The 19,155-nt window shown below is 40.2% G+C and overlaps 1 protein-coding gene across 11 annotated transcripts in view; it reads right to left on the bottom strand.

Moving 5' to 3' along the window:
* Positions 1-269: 269 nt before the first annotated feature.
* The window catches only part of LPIN1 (lipin 1), a 109,993-nt gene continuing 91,107 nt past the window's right edge, over positions 270-19,155 (bottom strand). For 10 of the 11 annotated variants that reach the window (XM_063125178.1, XM_063125168.1, XM_063125173.1 and 7 more), the window contains 7 exons: positions 17,018-17,162; positions 14,336-14,484; positions 13,438-13,524; positions 11,910-12,062; positions 10,054-10,168; positions 7,259-7,362; positions 270-5,352 (listed from right to left, as the gene is read on the bottom strand). In XM_063125178.1, coding sequence (XP_062981248.1) covers positions 5,193-5,352; positions 7,259-7,362; positions 10,054-10,168; positions 11,910-12,062; positions 13,438-13,524; positions 14,336-14,484; positions 17,018-17,162 — 913 coding nt within the window. In that variant the 3' untranslated portion in view covers positions 270-5,192. The remainder of the gene's footprint in view (positions 5,353-7,258; positions 7,363-10,053; positions 10,169-11,909; positions 12,063-13,437; positions 13,525-14,335; positions 14,485-17,017; positions 17,163-19,155) is intronic. The other variant, XR_010025397.1, reaches the window with a different exon arrangement.

The raw sequence follows: 19,155 nt of genomic DNA, 5'->3' as shown, positions 1-19,155 counted from the left end.
TCAAAAATTAGAACCTAACACCAGGGCACAACCCAGCCACAATTTGGATATAATCCAAAATGAACTTCCGAAGGAACCCAGTAGGATTTACTTCTGAACAAACGTGCTTAGGCCTGTTCAGTTAAGTATGTGCCACTGATTTCAATAAGACAGTTTAGCATCTGCTTAAATCTTTCCTATTAAATTCAACAAGATTAAAGTGATTAACCCAGGCTGAAATGTGCCCTGCATGCATATTTTCGTTCTTAAAATTACACCCCACAGCTGGATTTTCGGAACATATTTTTATTGGATTGCATTTATTACAATATATAGTCTTTGCATCCAGCTCATCATCAAAATGAGATGTTATCTTGTTTTCTATAATTCATTGCACTTGTACATACATATACAGAGGAAGTAGTTTCCAGAAACATACTCATTAACAGTCATAAAACAAAATACAATAAAACCATCCCCCTACTCCTCAAACTTAAATCAGCATTATTTGATTTTCAACTTGTTGATACTTTTCTCCACTTCACATAGCACTTGTGGAGCTAAATGGCCATCAAGTATATGAAAATACAGGCATCTTGCATATTCTAGTTTAGAAGATGGGAAAATATATAAACACAGCATACATTGGCTTTATATTTGTGCATTTAGAGTGCATTAGAAAATATACTTTTTTCTGTAACAGAAAAACACCAGTACACTGAAAGCAAAGTGAAGAAATTTATTTATTTTTCTTTCATAGAAAGAGTAATAATTCCTTCAGCAATTCCATCTTTATCCTGTTCTTTGTGGATTCAACAATTAAGTTTAAAATGTGTACACAAGAACTGCTCAGCCAAAGTGAAACTATTTAGAAACTGTGTACCTGAAGGGTTTTTTTGTTGTTGTAAGTCTTTAGTAAGAGCAAAGCTTAAAAAATGTCTTAAACGATTCTTCTCAACAACCATCAACCACAAATATTAGTTGAGTGACGTATACTTGCAGGTTGCACTGGCAAGATAGTGTTATAAGATATTTGCTTAAAAGGGTAACTTGAAGCCAGATGTATTCACTCTAAGTAATAATAACTGGTATATTTGCTGAGGTTTCTGCAAGCGGTTTCACATGAACTTGCAGAAATCCACACAGCTTCACCCAAATAGCATCCCAATGCTCTAAGTGCTAGTGAAGATCATTTACTACCTCCTACAAGCAAGACAGCCCCAAGTAGTTTCCAGGTCAGCTAGATGGCAATGCGAGTCCTGAAAATCTTAACTGATGGCATGTGAAAGAGTCTTAAACATAAGGTAAAAGGTAACTGCCTAGAAGACTGAGAATTTTGAAGGACATTTTTAGGAACTTCTCCATAGACGGCTAGGATTAACGGCTACAAACCAGACCAAGTTTAAGTACTGTTGAATCTCCCTGATTTGTAGCAGAGTTAAGGAACTCTTCCATTAAAGTCAACGGAAACTAGAATTGCTTAACTTGAGCTAAATGATGTCCAGTGTGTTCTGTGTCATTGGGAGAACAAATATTGACATAAAGTGGCAAGTTATTTTCACAGTTAAATAATGTAATGCTGAGGCATTAACAACACTGAAGAAATATGGACCAAGTCGTGACAATTTACAATAAAAGAAATGCTTCTCTAAAACTGGTATGTGATCCTTGTCAATGATTTTCCCGTAGCTTTGTGGTTCCCAAGCTAAACTTCCAGGTTTATAAAATGTTACTAGACTTAGAACCATCATGGGGGGGGATCTACACTACGGCTTTAAAGCGCTTTAAAGAGTTTTATAACAGTTTTGACAATTGTTGGGGCCCAGGACACACTGCATATACAGTTTTCAAAACGTTTTCAAAGTGCTTTAAAGCGCTTTAAAAGCAGTTGTGTAGATCCCCCCATGTCTTAAGGTTTGAAAGCTGAAATTTGTATTCTTTTTGCGTATTTGTTTCTTTATTTTCTAACCCACCTTTCCGCCATAAAACATGGCACTCAAGGAAAACAATAAAATCCAGATTAAAAACAAAGTCTTAATTTTGTGGTAATTTAGATAATATGAAAAAGCCTAACGCTGCACCATTTGTTGTATATTTTTAATGCACCCAAATTATTCCCAAAATTTGCTTCAGTGGGAATCAGGGTATTTTCACAAAAGACTGAAAAATCACTATTTTTCAGCAACTGATTATTTTATTTTTATTACTGCATTTATATCCCACCTTTTTTCCTGCAAGGAACCCAAGGCGGCATACATAATCCTTCTCCTCTCCACTTTATCCTCACAGCAACAACCCTGTGAGATGGGATGGGCTGAGAGTCTGTGACTGGCCCAAAGTCACCCAATGGGTTTCCATGACCAAGTGGGGACTAGAACCCGGATCTCCCGAGTCCCAGTCCAACACTCTAGCCACTACACCACACCATAATGTCCCTATCACACTCTTTAATGCACATTGAGAATACACCATCTAGCAAAACCTCATCACAACCAGCTCAATTAAAGGTAAAAGAATGGGACTTGCAACCCATTCCTATGCACACTTACGCAGTATATGTCCCACTCAATCTTATCATCCCAAGTGATTGTGCTTAGATTTGCAGCTTTACAATTGAAATTCCCTTCAAGTTCCATTCATCTGAATAAGACTTAAGGGCTGCCTATACAGCGCTGGACTGCTGATGCATTTAACAAAATCCCGCACTTTCTCAGCTACGGTGTGGCGGTGGCTAATCCCAACGCAGGGGGAGGGCGTGGGGTTTCCAGCGACCAATCGGCTTGCTGAGCCCACGCCTACCCTCTGCCCAGGTAGACAGCAACCAATGAGGGGGAACGCCTCCTCCATGACCCCAGAGCACACTCCAGCGAAAATGTTGGGATAAGCTGACTTTTTTAATTCCCAGCTTTGCAGGAAAGCCCCGGGGTGGCTGCTGTGCCATATAACAGATAAAACGCCACCATGTACCCACCATGGGGCTTTCAGAGAATATAATCATAACATGGCTTGGGAGATGCTAAAAGAGAAAAAGCGCAATCAGAGGAAGGACTCAGCATCCCCATTCTGCCCCTTTTCAAGGTTTTAAATCTCTCCCAACCCTCCCCCCCCCCCACACACTTTAAAGGGATTTGGCAGCAAGCCACGGGTCTGGTGCCTTCCCATCTAGATTGCCCCTTAGACTTTATCAGACAATAGCTATACTCTAAACCTAACTTCCCAATAAATATTATTAAAAAGAAGCAACTTTAAAAATTAAACTGTCTTTTAGGATTGTTTGGTATATGGACAGTAGGAGTCTGTGTTTCAAAGAAGGCCAGCCACTTGTAAAAGCAGCTTCTCTGAACAACTATTAAATGTTTTGAAGCAACAAAAGAGGATCGTGACCTAACCTAGTTGTGCAAAGAAGAGAAATACAAAATTGAAACGTAACAGGAAAACTCCCAGTGTTGGCTGGCTACATTCTACGGCACCCAAATCATATTAATTCAAAGTTAATTAATATGGAGGAACATGTGGTTGTGTCCAATGTTAGTCTTAACTTAAGCCTCACTCATTTGAATGGATCTACTTTAAGTAGAACTAACACTGGATACAACCCTGTAGGAAGAAAAATAGGAAGAGGATCCACAACCAACAAAGAGTTTATATCATAGCTACAGATAGTGCCAAATAAAATTTGTTGACCCAGCAATGCAGCTTCCTTGATGTTCATCAAGCAAATATAGGCTGCTTCCAGAAAATGTCTTTTGCAATTTCGAAAAGATACCCACATATGTTGCATTAGTCAGCAGAAAATAACACATATGCTTTTAAATGACACCATTCTGCTTGGTGAATACAAAGAACCGATGACCAGGAAAGGGGCGGGTTCTTGCCTCCATATATTTTGATTTACCAGCATGTATGCCATACCCAGCTGACTCAAGAGTTCATAGTTGTACTTGAGTAATTATGCCTTAATATCAAGAGTGTGTGTGTGTGTGTGTGTGTGTGTGTGTGTGTGTGAGAGAGAGAGAGAGAGAGAGAGAGAGAGAGAGAGAGAGAGAGAGAGAGAGAGACCGTTTCTACACCTGAGAGAGAGAGAGAGAGAAAGAAAGAGAGAGAGAGAGAGAGACCGTTTCTACACCTGCCTTTTCCCCCGGGATCATCCCTGTGCATGCAAATAACAGACGGGATCTCGGGAGCAGACAGCTATACTCTAAACTCCATTTTCCCTCCATTTTCCTGGGATAATCCTTAGGTGTAGAAAGGGCCAGAGAGAGAGAGAGAGAGAGAGAGAGAGAGAGCTGGCATAGCTTAAGACCTGGGCTTAAAGGTATTGCAATAGAGGACAAACATTGGGTCCAATTATTCAAGCAGTATTTCATTCTTGAGTAAGGTGCAACTTCTTGTACAGTAAGGGTAGCAGACACAGACCCAATCCTTTGTTTTGTTTTTCTTATTGCAAATGATGCTCATGATCTAGAGGAGCCAACAGTACTCACACAACTGGTAGCGTAAGTGCACTCAAACCCACTTTTTTAATATATATATATATATATATATATATATATATATATAATATTTACCTCAAGTTTAAAAAGCACTTTGGCAGTTCCACGTTGACATATAGAATTGGGGACCACTACCATTAATTCAGTCAATGCGAACTAGTGCCGCTCATATTATAAACCAGTCATAGGCTGTAAACATTTAGGCTATTTGAAGATTATAGACCAAATTAACTTTAGTTCAATAGATGTGACCATATTTTGTTGGGGGGGGGGTTAAAATGAAAAAAAGAAAAAGAAAAAGGTATTTCAGCTCAGAGGCTTAATGTTAATTCATCCTCCTCTACTTGAAAAATAGGGGCTGGAAGGCCCCAATGATACCTCAGACTGATTCACGTCCCACATTGGTATGGAAGTTGACATGGAAAAACTGAAGGCCATACAGGTCTTGCTTCTGTCCATCCCATTCCCATGGCACTCAGATAGGTTCTTCTGTAATAAGACTATGTGGTATATGTTGAGCATGATGCTGAAGAAAAGCTGGAAGTGCACTATTCAGAAATGTTACTTTAAAAGGACAAAAAGAAATTTCTGAACCGACATTTAACCAATGTTCACTACACCCCAAACTCCAGATGAACTGGAAGTGGCAAAATCCAGCTGCACCACTGAAACGTAGAACAGTGGATCCTTTGAACTGCCACCTAGACGATTCGGAAGGAGTTATGGCACGTCAGATTGAATATCCTGGTTTTCAAAAGGTGGCAACGGTTCCCTCCAGTATGTAAACTGGCTGTAGGTATCAGAACATGGAAAGTCTGAAGAATGGCTTCTTTTCAGCAAAGGAAATACGTGATCTACCACTTCACAGAGTCTCACATACCTATGAGGGGAAAATAACCTTAGATATTAACTTGGTGTATTCAAGACACTGATAATAAAAAGTTGATGGATTGCATTAATGTAGCTATTTTTGCCTACATTTTAAGATAGAATAATAACAGGGGGAAATACAACAGAACCACACAGCCTTTTAACCTATTTCTGAACTTGATGAGTATGGATGTGATTTGCTAAAGTATTAATGGGGTAACATCAGGGCTGGATCAAAGCTTGAATCTGACAGCACAGCTGAAAATGTGCAGAAAAATTAAGGCTTGGGGCAAAACCTGCTTCCACGGGCCCTAACAGGTCATAAAAGCCAACAAAATGGGGAAACCCCAAAAACAGGTCACCAAAAAGAAATGGGTAGATAAAGAAGTATTTTATTCCCAAGCCATTTACTGTTCTATCATGTTTCAGACCTCATGTAGGTCCTTCTTCAGGGAAGTTCTGTGTAGCCCAATTTGATAGTGTTTGCTGTTCAAGATTGGAGAGCAAACACGATCGAACTGGGCTATATAGAAGTTATTGGAATAGTAAACCTATTTTGTCTATCCCATTGCTTTTCGGTGATCAGAACAGGTTCTAGAATCCCTCTTAAGTGAAAATACCTACCACCACAGCTTGTTTCAACATATAGTAACAAACAGACGAACTTTCTGAGCATATCCACTTTAAGCAAACTTGGGCTGCTCTCAAGGGAGGGTGGGGGAAGTTGGGCAAGATTCTTAGGCCTTAGCTAAACCTAAGGTTTATCCTGGGATTGTCCCTGCCTGCTCCCAGGATATCCTGTGTGTCATTTACATGAACAGGGATGACCCCAGGACAATCCCAGGATAAACCTTAGGTCTAGCTAAGGCCTTAGTTGGCTCCCAGTGACAATCCAGTGGCAACCACCACCGCAAAAAGCTTAAGGAAAAACCCTACAAGGGGGAATCCTCAAAGCAGCTGTCATTGAAATGAGTTTAAGAGCCTGTTCAGACGACACGCTAAGCCACGGTGGTTAAGCACTTTGAGCTAAAGATTAGGAAAAACTTCCTGACGGTTAGAGCAGTACGACAATGGAACCAATGACCTAGGGAGGTTGTGGGCTCTCTCACACTAGAGGCATTCAAGAGGTAGCTGGACAACCATCTGTCAGGGATGCGTTAAGGTGGATTCCTGCATTGAGCAGTGGCTTGGACTTGATGGCCTTATAGGCCCCTTCCAACTGTATTATTCTATGGTTCTATGGTTATGGCTTAGTGTGCCATGTGAACCATGACTTAGCATGACATGTGAACCATTCCTAACCATGGCGGCTAGATGACCACAGTTTAAACATGCTCACTAATCTTTTGTTGCAAAAGGGTTAGTGGACTAACCATGGCTTAGCATGTTGTCTGAACAGGCCCTATATAGTCCATTCCCCAATTCCCAGCCCTACAATATGGGGGGACTGGCAAGAGCCAGGCAGAATCAGTCCAACTGGTAAGCAGAAAACAGGCCTAAAGAGGCTTTGTAAAGGCACTTGAGAGGCAGCCATTTCCCAGTCAGATGTGAAAATCCCTGGGGGAGCCCCAATCTGAACATTGCTATAGGCAATTGGCAACCGCAGTGGCTCACTAACTAGAAGTACTACAATTCCTTCCAAAATCACTTCCCATGCTTTTTCGGGGTTTCAGCTGGTGAATCCAACATATGACTAGTCTACCAAACGTTCCATTGAAATCAGTTCCTCCATGACAGCATGAGTGAACAAGAATATAAAGTGATCACGCTCTTTAATAGAAGGACCTAGTCTCAGAGAGAAGGAGAGATCCTGTTAGATGATTTCATCCTATGAGATTGATTGAGTGATTAAGCAGCCTGGGAAGATTTTTTTTTGGGGGGGGAGCGTGCTACATTAAAAGCAAGTGAATACTCACGAAGAGATGTTGGTCTTTGCGTGCTCTTGAATTAGCTCTCCTTTAGGATTAACAGTGAATATTCTATTTAGCGAGACTCCCACTTGCTTGTATGAATACACGTCCTAAGAAAGATAACAAAAAGGTAGTGTTTCCTTCAAAATAAACCAAAATACACTTCATACAGGAGGCAATTTTAAGCCATCATATATATTTTAGGCCATATATAGTAATCATAATATATATAATTGTAATTTAAGATCTACCATGTTGGCACTTCTTTGGTAAATAAATATGACAAAAGGTCAGTGCCAGACTGCCCCATTTGGACCTATTGGGAGCCATGCTATGACTCTCTGAGGCCTGGTTCAGATGTCATGCAAATCCCTGGTTTGAACTCCCAGGCTGGTTGTGGCTTGGGCTTGTGCCCTTCCTCTTTCCTCCCTAATGTACTGGCTCACAGTAGCCTTAGTTTGCTGTGATGAATGAGGCACAAGGTGGCTTAAGGGCTGGCAAGAAACCATGATTCTACTAAGATTACACAAAACTGAGGCCAGTGAAATGATCAGACCTACTTTTATTTTGCTGTTAGTTTCATGGCTGTTTCTCTTTCTACGTCAGAGAAGAAGAAGAAGAAGAAGAAGAAGAAGGAGGAGGAGGAGGAGGAGGAGGAGGAGGAGGAGGCGGCGGCCTGGGAACGGACAACGGGATGTATCCAATATTACTCTAACATAAGTTCCATTATGTTAGAGTAACATAATGGTGTTTCCCCCACCCTCTTTTTGGGCAGCTCTGATTCTACCTGCAGTTCCACAAAATGATTCCGCCACCCAAAACAGAAAAAGGGTAAATCCGGACAGCCACTTTAGAGGTAGACGAAGCAGAAATTAAATGCTCCTTGTCAAGCCACAGCTTGCCTCCAAACTAGAATTAGAAACCCATTTCAACAGGGAACATACAGATAGGTCTGGATTGACTGGTAGATCTCAGTTATTTGCAGTAGTTCAAGCATTTCTGACTCCCAAATTGTTTAACTATAGCAACAATAAAATGAACCCTGCTGTTATAAATTATACTGCTGAAATGAAGAACGATTCAAGTAAGCAGGAATGGGCTTTTGTGGGGAAGGACTGTGAGCTCCATTCAGTTCTAGTACACAAAATAAAATCCTGGGCTCAGAATGGATTAATTTTAAAAGTATTTGTTGTGCATCAGGCTCCACTTGGTAGATTTCAAGGTTCTAGTAAAAAACAAAGTAACGCCTGCCTGGCATACAAGACTGAGGCACAGCATCAACAGCCAAACCTTGATTTGCCCATGATATCTGGACCAGGTCTCACCGATCAAAAGAGATTCCAGTGGAACAAATAGGTCCTATCACTTGGACAGCCTGATCCCCAAAAGGTTTTGCTTGGAAAATTCCCATGTGGTTCAAGCTGATGGAACACTTGGAAGGGAAGGGTTCCCACAATTAATTGACATTCAGCTTATGAAGTTATCAGCACTTCGCATGTAAATGTTCTCCAACCAACAGCCTTTTCAGCTCATTCAGGCTTTAATGATCACACTATGCTCAACATCTAAGGTCTTCCTCCGGGAAGCTCAGATAATGGCAACAAGGGAGAGGGCCTTTTCAGTGGTGCCCTCCCCGACAAGGCTTGCCTGGCGCCAACATTGTTATCTTTTCAGTGCCAGGTCAAGACTTTTATCTTCTCCCAGGCATTTAACAACATATGTTGAGTTTTTAACTGATCCAGAATATATGGATATTGAATGTAATCTGTTTTTATACTTTTTATGGTTTAAAATTTTGTATATTTGTTTTTAATGTTGTGTGTTTTAATCTTTGTAAACCACCCAAAGAACTTCAACTATGGGGCGGTATATAAATGTAAATAATAATAACAACAACAACAATGAGATCCTAATTGAAATGGCTGTTGTTTCTGGCATTGTTTCTTTATGATTTACTTATTTACAACTTTTATATACCGCCTCACATCTAAATGAATTCCATAGCAGTGAACAATAAGAGATAAGGGAATAAAACACAATATCAACAGTTACTTTAAAAACAGAGTACCAATAAAAACCATGGCTGGTCAATTGAGGAAGGCTTGTTGGAATAAAAATGTCTTCAGCAGGTGCTGGAAACAAAACAATGTTGGTGCCAGCCTGACATCCGGAGGCAGGGAGTTCCACAGATTGGGAGCCACTACACTGAAGACTCTACTTCAGATGGATTCCAACCTGGCCACAAGGGCCATGCGGAAACACCAGGAGCATGCCATCTGATGACCTCAGTAACAGGGCAAGTTGATAAGGGAGAAGGCACTCTCTCCGTTATCTCCATGTACCTTGAAGGAACTCAGTTTCTCCTCATCCCCAGCAAGCCTTTCATTCAGTGGGTTACATTCACATCTGGGCTTACTCAACATGCCCAATTAATTTGATGCTCTGGGGAATGTGCACAGAAGAAATAATGAATATTAACAATATTTCTTTGAATGCTGTTCACATTGAAGTACAAAGGACGGCCAAGACCCACAAATCTTAAGGTGTTTGTGCCAACCTCATAAGACATTTTTGCTAATCTTCATTCATCTCCACTAAACTAAATGGCAAGAAGAGGAATTGATGTGGATAGAAAAATCCAAATGAAGAAATGCTGTGCAAACCCACATGTAATAGCATCATCATGTATTTGCAGGCGCAGCTGCATGCAATTCCTGTCTGGAACCACAGTATGAACCCAGGAGTGTGGAAGCATCTCTTTGGATGAGCCCTTAGTAAATAATATCACAACCAGTACTTACGGCAGGTCTGTTTCCAAAGGCAGCGTAAAAAGGTTCTTTGCATGGATGAAACAGGTTTTTTATGTCGGTTAGACACTGAACCTTAAACTTCTCTGGCTTCTTCTCTATTACTTCTCTAAAATAAACCAGTACATAAAAACACAGTGCTTTATTTCTGCAAAATGCAGTACAAGCTGCTTTCTTAGGTTATAGGAAAGATTTCAATTGACCAGACTCCAGCTTCTGCTAAAAGGACGTAGGACTGCTAAATAATCTCTTGATTTCCTGTCGTGGTTTTGTGACAGCACCATAGATAGATGGCATGGTTAAAAATGAGCATAATCTGGATGTTTAGCTCTTTTAAATCCAATTATTTAAGTGGCAGAGTTACACACATACCTAATTTTCCCACTAACAGGGGGAATTTAAGAGTGCTTAACTTGATTGGGCTGTGATCCAGGACTTCGTCCAAATTACCTATTTCACATATGTAAACACAACCAATCCACTGATATATATTTTTTCAGAAATATGCCTGAATATTGTCATTGGGCCAACCAGAAAATCCATTTTGGGCAACGTGGATTGTTCCACAACCGTCTGTAGATAAGTGCCATTGCAAATCCTCATCCCAAGGGAGCCTACACGGGAGGCACAATTTCAGCCAAATTAAATAATAAATAAATTAATTAAATTAAATTAAATTAATTAAATAATTGACCGTTTACTGCCCCAAATCTGCTGCCTGAAGTTCTACCACAATCTGTCTAAATCCACTGCATGTTATCACATTTGTATCCATGATTGCTTGAATATGTTTTAACTTTTAAAGATGTTGTTCAATTTACTGATGTACAGACTGACCTCATGATTCTTTTCTAGTTCTCTGATTTCACTATGTTCAGCAATGGACCAAAAAAAAAAGAAAATCAGCGGGAATGGGTGGGGGGGAGATATTCAAGTCAAGCTATATTCTATTTTATACATATGTAATTAAAAACAATTCAGCTGAGATCCGTTAAACTACTTTTAAATAAAGCTGAAAAGTAAGTTTGTTGGTTCTTGAGATTTATGGGGTATAAACCGAGTACCTGCTTTAAAAATTATTTCCATTAAAATGCACCTTTTGGGTGGGAGGTCTGTCTACGGACAAAAAAAATGGTTAAAATTCTGGCCATGGACACAAAATCCAGCTAAAGCTAGTTATGACTGTATTCCATTGCAAAGGTTAGTTTCATGGCATTCCACAGGGCTTCAGAATTATCTTCCACTGGACTCAAGGCCATAGACTTCTGGCACAATAGCTTGCAAGGATGGCAAAAAATGAATTTTGTAACCATATGCCATGGGGGCACTATTTTTATTATTGCATTTATATCCCGCCTTTTTTCCTCCAAGGAACCCAAGGCGGCATACATAATCCTCCTCCTCTCCATTTCTATCCTCACAACAACCCTGTGAGGTGGGTTGGGCTGAGAGTCTGTGACTGGCCCAAAGTCACCCAGTGGATTTCCATGGCCATGTGGGGACTAGAACCCGGATCTCCTGATTCCCAGTCCAACACTTTAGCCACTACGGCAGGGTCTTGCTATTTACTGTGTTATCTGTACAGCACCATGTACATTGATGGTGCTATATAAATAAATAATAATAATACACCACACTGGCTCTATACCACTACCAAGTATATCACATCCTTATCAATAATCAGTGTACTGCTGGCCCGCTCAGTGCTCATTTCATAATAAAAATGTGCAAGCAGCTGAAACCCTAAAATTATTTCATACACACAAACTCAACAACAAATGAACAAGGCAAACTCTCTAACCCCAACCTGTGAAATGTCTACAGTGACACAACATTTGGTATTACCCTACCTGTGGAAGGCTGAGAACAAACTGCTAGGACTCAACAGTAGAGGGCCCTGAGGTAGCACCGTTCCCCGCTCGTTGACCCAGTGCAAATATCCTCGGGTCATATCTGCCATCCCTATCGCACGTGCTGAGCAGTACAGGAACTTGTATCCATTTCTGTGTCGGAGAAAGAGAGAACGCGACGCTGTCATTATCTCAAACATACTGGAAACGTTTTCACAGTCAAACTCTAAGGATATTATCAGCCACGTTGAGCGCTTACGGTATGAGCTAGCTACAGTTTGGATCCTAATTAACACTTCATCAGGCTAAGAAGAGACAGTGGGGCCAGATCTACACTAAGCAGGATATAACACTTTGAAAACGGTTTGAAAACTGTATAGGGAGTGTGTCCTGGGCCTAAACAGTTGTCACTACTGTTATAAACCATTATAAAGCAGTAGTGTAGATCCTGCCCTAGTCATGTACTACTTTACTGTAACTTTTATCAAGACCTCAGATCCTCTCTTATAACCCCACTCATACAAAAATAATCTAGGTAGGCCGGATGAATTCTATCTAGAATATCTCTTCTCAGACCGGAACTTTCAGGTCTTCTACAGCAGCCATAATCTGTCATAGAGAGGTGATAAATTAACATTGTTGAACATTCTACAGATGGGTTTTCTCATGTTTTCTTCTGTCGGTGCATGCATATTTTGACTTCCAATCTCTCAATTTTAACTTTACTGTTCTTGTTTTTGAACTGTATTTCATTGTTCATTTGTTCTGATATGCTGGTTATTCTACTGTAATAAACTTGATTGATTGATTTCTGCTCACACAATATTCCTGCCAATTCTTCTGGTTTTACAATTAAATGCCACACTTTTCCTGCTCTAATTTTTTTTTTTTTTTTTTTTTTGCCAAAAGTGCTGGTTAGACACAAGTGAAATTGGAGGGTCACTATGTTACCTAAAGGACCCATAAACAACCATGAGCAGGGAATGATGTTCTTCCTTAAAGTATTGTTCTGAACCTTTAGAGGACTTTTAGAGGACCTTTAAAGGACTTTTAGAAGACCTTTACAGAGCTTTTAGAAGACCTTTTGAGAGCTTTTAGAAGACTTTTAGAGGACTTTTAGAAGACTTTTAGAGGACCTTTAGAGAGCTTTTAGAACACCTTTAGAGAGCTTTTAGAAGACCTTTAGAGAACTTTTAGAAGACTTTTAGAAGACTTTTAGAGGACCTTTAGAGGGACACATTTGAGGACTGCCAGGAGCTACAGAAAGAGGATTGTGGACTCCTCACTGACAAATGCCCACACGTCAGCTGAATAATACCTACTGAACTCAAAAAGCCCTTTCCACAGATTATGCCAAACACTTTCAAAGTAACCATAACTAAAAGGAAAAGTTTAAGTTCCACATCAGAAGTACTCTTAGCCTAATTGGAAGTATTCGTTTTTCTGTGCGAAGGGACTCTGTGCTGCCATATGCAATGGAGGCAAATACACTCAGGAAAGCCTGAATTCTGTGGCAAATTATACTCACTGGCTCACTTTATGGTACAGTTTGGCAATCCCCTGATGCGTCCAGTCTTTGCCAAGAGTGGGCAAAATATGACCTAAAGTATCTGACCTAGAAAGAGAAGATGAAACAAAACAAAAATAAATGGACTATAAGGAATAAGAAAATGCACTGTTATATATAAAACAAGGTTGTGCAGTTATATTTAGTTATTTAAAAATGATGATTATCCAATATGAATATCAACGTTTCTCTTTCACCTTTCAGTGTAAATAGTTCCACGTTGCCTAACAAAGCAGGTTCGCTAGGGATTTTTATTACAGTCACTCTGTTCTTCTCTTTCAAAGAGCTCTCTTGATTTTACAGTGGTGGCGTTGGAACCACTTTACGCTTGCTTGCTCCTGTGGATCAGCTAGTAATAATGTTAATATTAACAGTATTACTACTATTAATAAATACATGATGATGATGATGATTCAGGGTTTTTATATAGGGAACTTGTACTTAAGGTGACTTACAACAATGTAAATGCACATCAACACACACACACACGCACACACTTTAAATTGAATACTAAACCGTAAAAACAAGCAAGGTGAATCCAAGTGTGCCAAGGAGCAAGCAACCAATGACTTCCTGTGCTCCAAAGTACCAGGGAACTGCTACCTAGGCCTACTGATCTGCCAGCTACAGCCTTTCCTGGACAGGGACAACCTAGCCACAGTAGCGCATATACTGGTAACTTCCCGATTAGACTACTGCAATGCACTCTACGTGCATAAATATTGCCTCAGCATAAAGTGGAAGCATGACTGCCTTCTACCATTTTGCACACTTTACGACTTTTCTTGCGTTCAGCAATTTTTCACAAAGGCGTTCCCTGAAGGGAAACGTGACATGCCATACCTTGCTAAGAACTCACCTTGTGATTGTGCCATCAATGTCAGAAATAACGACCTTGTCATCCCAGTTCCACAAATAGATGGTGCCTTCACAGCGACAGGTTCCTTGATACTGTGTTGTAACGCTGAAAATCACATCATTAGGACCGTTCTTAAGGTTTAGACTTTTCTGTTAAGAAAGCAAAAAACAAAAGAAAACCCACAGTTCAAGCTATATATGTTGACGAACCAGATTGCTCAGAACATTGTTAAAGCAAATTCTTAAAGGGGAGGTGGTGAATTGCTTTAGAGCGCAATCCTATGCATGTTTAGACAGGGGAAAAAAGTCCTACATCTCCCATCATTCCCCAGCCAGCATGTTCAGCCACACATGTTTAGGCCCCTCTCTGATTACTGATCAAAGAAAGCAGAATTTGACCTGAAGGGACACCTTGCTGGCTTTTGATGTGTAATCCACCAATTAAAGTAATAAGGAATTCTGCTGTATAATCAATAGCTTGGAATGGTCGGGAATGTACAAATTAGCAGAGGGATGGAGGGAGGGAGAGAAACAGAAAATATAAAATAAAATAATAAACCAGTTTCAGGAAAAAAGGACATTTTGTTATTAATTTTCAGTCCCTGCCAATATATTGAGTTCCTAATAAATACACATTCTGAGGGGGGAGGCTTTATACCCCTTGAAAGTTGCTCTCTTATATCACTATTTCTTCATTAACATGGAAAGCTTCTTTAACAACACAGAGAAAAAGACTCCTTATCCTTGCAGCCAATGTCTACTGTCACTGTCTACACTTCTATAAATGAATTCCACATTTATGGGTGAGATACTACCTCAAAGAAGAAACTTTTTAGAAACCAGACATTATCTTTTGGGCAACAGAAATCCCACCAACATGATTTAGGCTGCAATCCTATACACACTAACCTGGGAGTAAGTCCTAGTGAACTCAATGGGACTCACTTCTGAGCAGACATGCATAGGATTGTGCTGTTAATCTGTATTCATAGTCAACCATGACAGTTTAGTGTCCCCTCTCTTTCCACTGCCAAAAAAGAAATGATTTCAGAAACTGCTAATTTAAAATCATGGAAAAATAGAAACACAGATCTCTAGAAAAAACACATACACAGAGATCTATAACTAAGGCTGCTGCAACCCTAGACACACCTGGAAGTAAGTCCTGCTGAACTCATTGAGACTTACTTCTGCATGGTCATGCAGCGGTTTAAAACGAGATAGCATTGAGACTTTAGTAGTCATGAGAATTCCTCTGGAAAATGTAGATCAAGTGTCACTGTAAGTATGGAAGTAGAGAAATCAGAAGTTTCAATCAACAAAAGATTTTTTTAAAAAAATAAAAACTCTTTTAAGCAATTAAGTAACTGTTTATGTCATTAAATCCAGGGCCTGCAGATAGCTGTGCAGCGTTATCAGAGAATCCCTTTTAGCCACATGGATGCAAACATCAAATGGTGCTTTCTCTTTCTAAATAACATTTCTAACATCAACCTCCACTCAAGATTATGTTCGTGTCAATCGGAAACACAGTGCAATGACCAGACTTTACCTTTTGTATGAAGCTACTAAGAGTGATTTAAAAGACTTAAGACTTTATTTATTGTGCTTGTTTTATCATGGATAGTTTCAGTGAATAGTAGTTGATTCCCCACCAAATCACCAAACCACTTTGTAAGAGTAGAGCGTATGCTTTGCATGCATAGAATCTAAGGCAGGGTGGGCAACTTTTTTCTGTTATAGGCCACATTCCTTTGTGGGTAATGTGGGGGGTGGGCGCATGTCGTTGGTGAGCGAGCCTAAGTCACCCACTGCAAAAAACCTCCCTAGTGTGGTCTGGGAGGCAGAAAATGTTAACAACCTTTAGCCTCCTGAAAACTTACCTTTTCACACAGGCTTTCCCTGGACTATAATTGATCTGATTTTATATTGCATTCTTAATCTTTTAACGCTTTAGATTTATTGTAAACTTATTGTATTTCATGGTTTTAATTATGCATTGTCCAGAGAGCCTCGGCTATTGGGCAGTATAAAAATGTAATAAATAAAATGAATAAATAAATAAATTACGACCAGAGCCCAAAGTATGTGAACCACCCCGTTTCACTAATGCTGCTCTCTCTCTCTCTCTCTCTCCTTTCTTTCTTTCCATGCAGTGGGCTGCCAGAGATCGGAACTGATTGCATGCTGAGGGCTTTTGAAATCAGGTCAAGCATCGTATGAAATTAGGCCAAGACCACATATGGCCCGCAGCCCACAGCTTGCCCGTCTCCGGTCTAAGGCCTGGCATCTCCTGATAAAGTACGCAAGTAGTAAGACCTCTACTTGTAACCCTAGACTTCTGCTAATAAGGGTAGGAAATGTTGTCAACAGAAAAACTGTGATCTTGTGCCCCTGAAGAAGGTCTCCATCAAAACGTCTCGGGCATTTCATTATTCTATAAGGATTCTTTTATATATAAATAAAATCCAGTTTTCCAGTGTCATTTTGAGACTTTGCCTCTCTTGCTCTTTTGCTTCTTTGCCCGTCAGGGTAGGCTGAACTTGGCTTGTTGGGCCAATCTATGGCTCCTTATACCATGGTAAGGCATGGGGAAGGTTGTGTTTTTATACTGGAAGCCAGTAAAACCTGTGGATTGTGGCTGATGGTGATTATGTGGAAAACTGATATGAAAATCACTTACAAGTTGTTCTGAACTTAGTCGAAGGGTCTTTTTGTAACCTACTCCAGACAACAGCGGAAGGTGATTGGAGTTTGCTGGCAATGATCCAAAGGCTTGATTTGAAGCTCTACGGTCTTCATCACTTGAGGAAGAATCATCTTTGTTTCTGAAATGTCACACAAAAACATGCAAAGCTATTATCCTGAACAAAAGCATTTAGGCACCTACTGAAATACAACAAAATAGAATAACCGAGTGCATGAGCTCATTTTCTGTATTGCCTCTATAGGAAGTTAGGTTTATAAAGATCTCTTTTTTTCATTCTCAGTCTTTATTTATTACAATTCTGTTCCACCCTTACTTAAAGTGGCTCAAGGTAGCGTGAAGGGTTCTCCCCCACCCTCTTCTCCACGTTATCTTCACAACAACCCTATGAGGTAGGTTAGGCTAAGAGATAGTGACTGGCCCAAGGCCACCTAGTGAGTGGAGATTTGAACCCAGGTGTCTGTGGTCCTAAACCAACATTCTAGCCACTATTCTACACTGGCTCTCATTCATCTAAATTCATTTTAGTCATTCATATTTACCTTTGATTCTTCATAATATAATTTTCCCCCTTTACTTCTTGGCACACTAATAACAATCATCTTAACGTAAAAATATGAACAATGTCGTATAATAATTCCTTGTAACTAAGAAGGCATTTTAATATTGGAAAAATATAAAGAAAACCTGTCCAGTACAACAAAGGCTTAAGCAATTTGGCAATTAAGCTACAAAGTACACCTAATGCAGCTTAATAATGTACCAACTATTTTTCACCCAGAGCTGCACTTAAATTATTCTTTGAATCTGTCCCTTTGAACTGGTTCAATTAAGCATCTCTGACTGGGCTACTTGTACAAAATGTTCATTCAAATGTATCATTGTCAAAGACTGGAAAGTTGGAGGAATGGAGGAGCCCAACGGAGCGGCATAGGGGGTGGACACAACTTTTTTTGTAGAACAAACGGTTTAATGCCAAAACAGATCTTTCGTCTTAGCGGCTCAATCATAAGCCCTGCTGAATTAGCAAAACCACTGTGCTAATATGTTTCAGCAGCAATGCATTTCCCAGCTTCCTAGACAGATTGGGAAGCTGGGTGGGGTGGTGAGGGGAGGGACCTGGATTATAAAACTGCAGTATCCAAACCACTTTATCCCAGAGCTGTCCTGGGGCTTGTCTATACACTCTGTAGGCCCTGTCGTGGCTGCGCAATGGCGCTGCATTGTTTAAATGACGCAGGCGTCAACTCACAACCACAATCCACCCCGCACACTCAAGTCCTCTGGGAAAAATCTACTTCAGCTAGCAAAAACTAGATTAACAACTGTTACCCACAGGACCTTCTCTTCTGCTGCTCCCAGACTGTGGAATGGCCTGCCGGAGGAGACTCATCAACTTAACAGTCTACTAGCATTCAAGAAAGCTATAAAGACTGAACTCTTCCGGCAGACCTATCCAGTGGAATTTTAGGATGTCTTAGATTGTTTTTAGGATGTTTTAACAATGTATATTATGTTCTTAATTCAGTTTTATGTATTTTATATTTACTGTTGTTCCCCACCTCGATCAAAATGGAGGCAGGTAAGAAATTTTTTATTATTATTATTATTATTATTATTATTATTATTATTATTATTATTATTCCCAAAAAAACCTGTGCTTTTTTTGCAGTGTTGTCCTACCTGGCCTTTTTCAGTTGCTCTAAGATCACCACATTGTTTCTTTGTCTGTCAGTGGTAGCCTCAGTTTGACTTAAGGAAGTGGCCATTGCTAGGAACGCAGGGTAGGGGGCCAGCTTGACAAGGTGAACAGCCCCCGGCACTGCAGTTTTTGCTTGGGTCTTCATTTCTGTGTCAGGTGGCTCTGCTGTTTCCTCTTCCACCCCAGTCTCCCTCTCCCTTAATTTCTTTTTAATTTTTGTATTTCTAAGGTAGGAAGACCAGAGCTGTTTTTTATCCAGCACTGCGATTTTTGTATGTCACTGTATTGCTGCTGCTTCACAGCCTGATGCTACTGGGTTTGGGGAGAATCAGGATTCAAAGCAGCAGCATATAGACGTGGTCCTAGAGGATTCCTAGTGACTGTTCCAGACTAAGTCGTGTGGGGTTTATTG

This window comes from Elgaria multicarinata, chromosome 4 (assembly GCF_023053635.1).
Source record: "Elgaria multicarinata webbii isolate HBS135686 ecotype San Diego chromosome 4, rElgMul1.1.pri, whole genome shotgun sequence".
Classification (NCBI taxonomy): Eukaryota; Metazoa; Chordata; class Lepidosauria; order Squamata; family Anguidae; genus Elgaria; species Elgaria multicarinata.
This window is presented reverse-complemented; position numbering and strand designations above follow the sequence as displayed.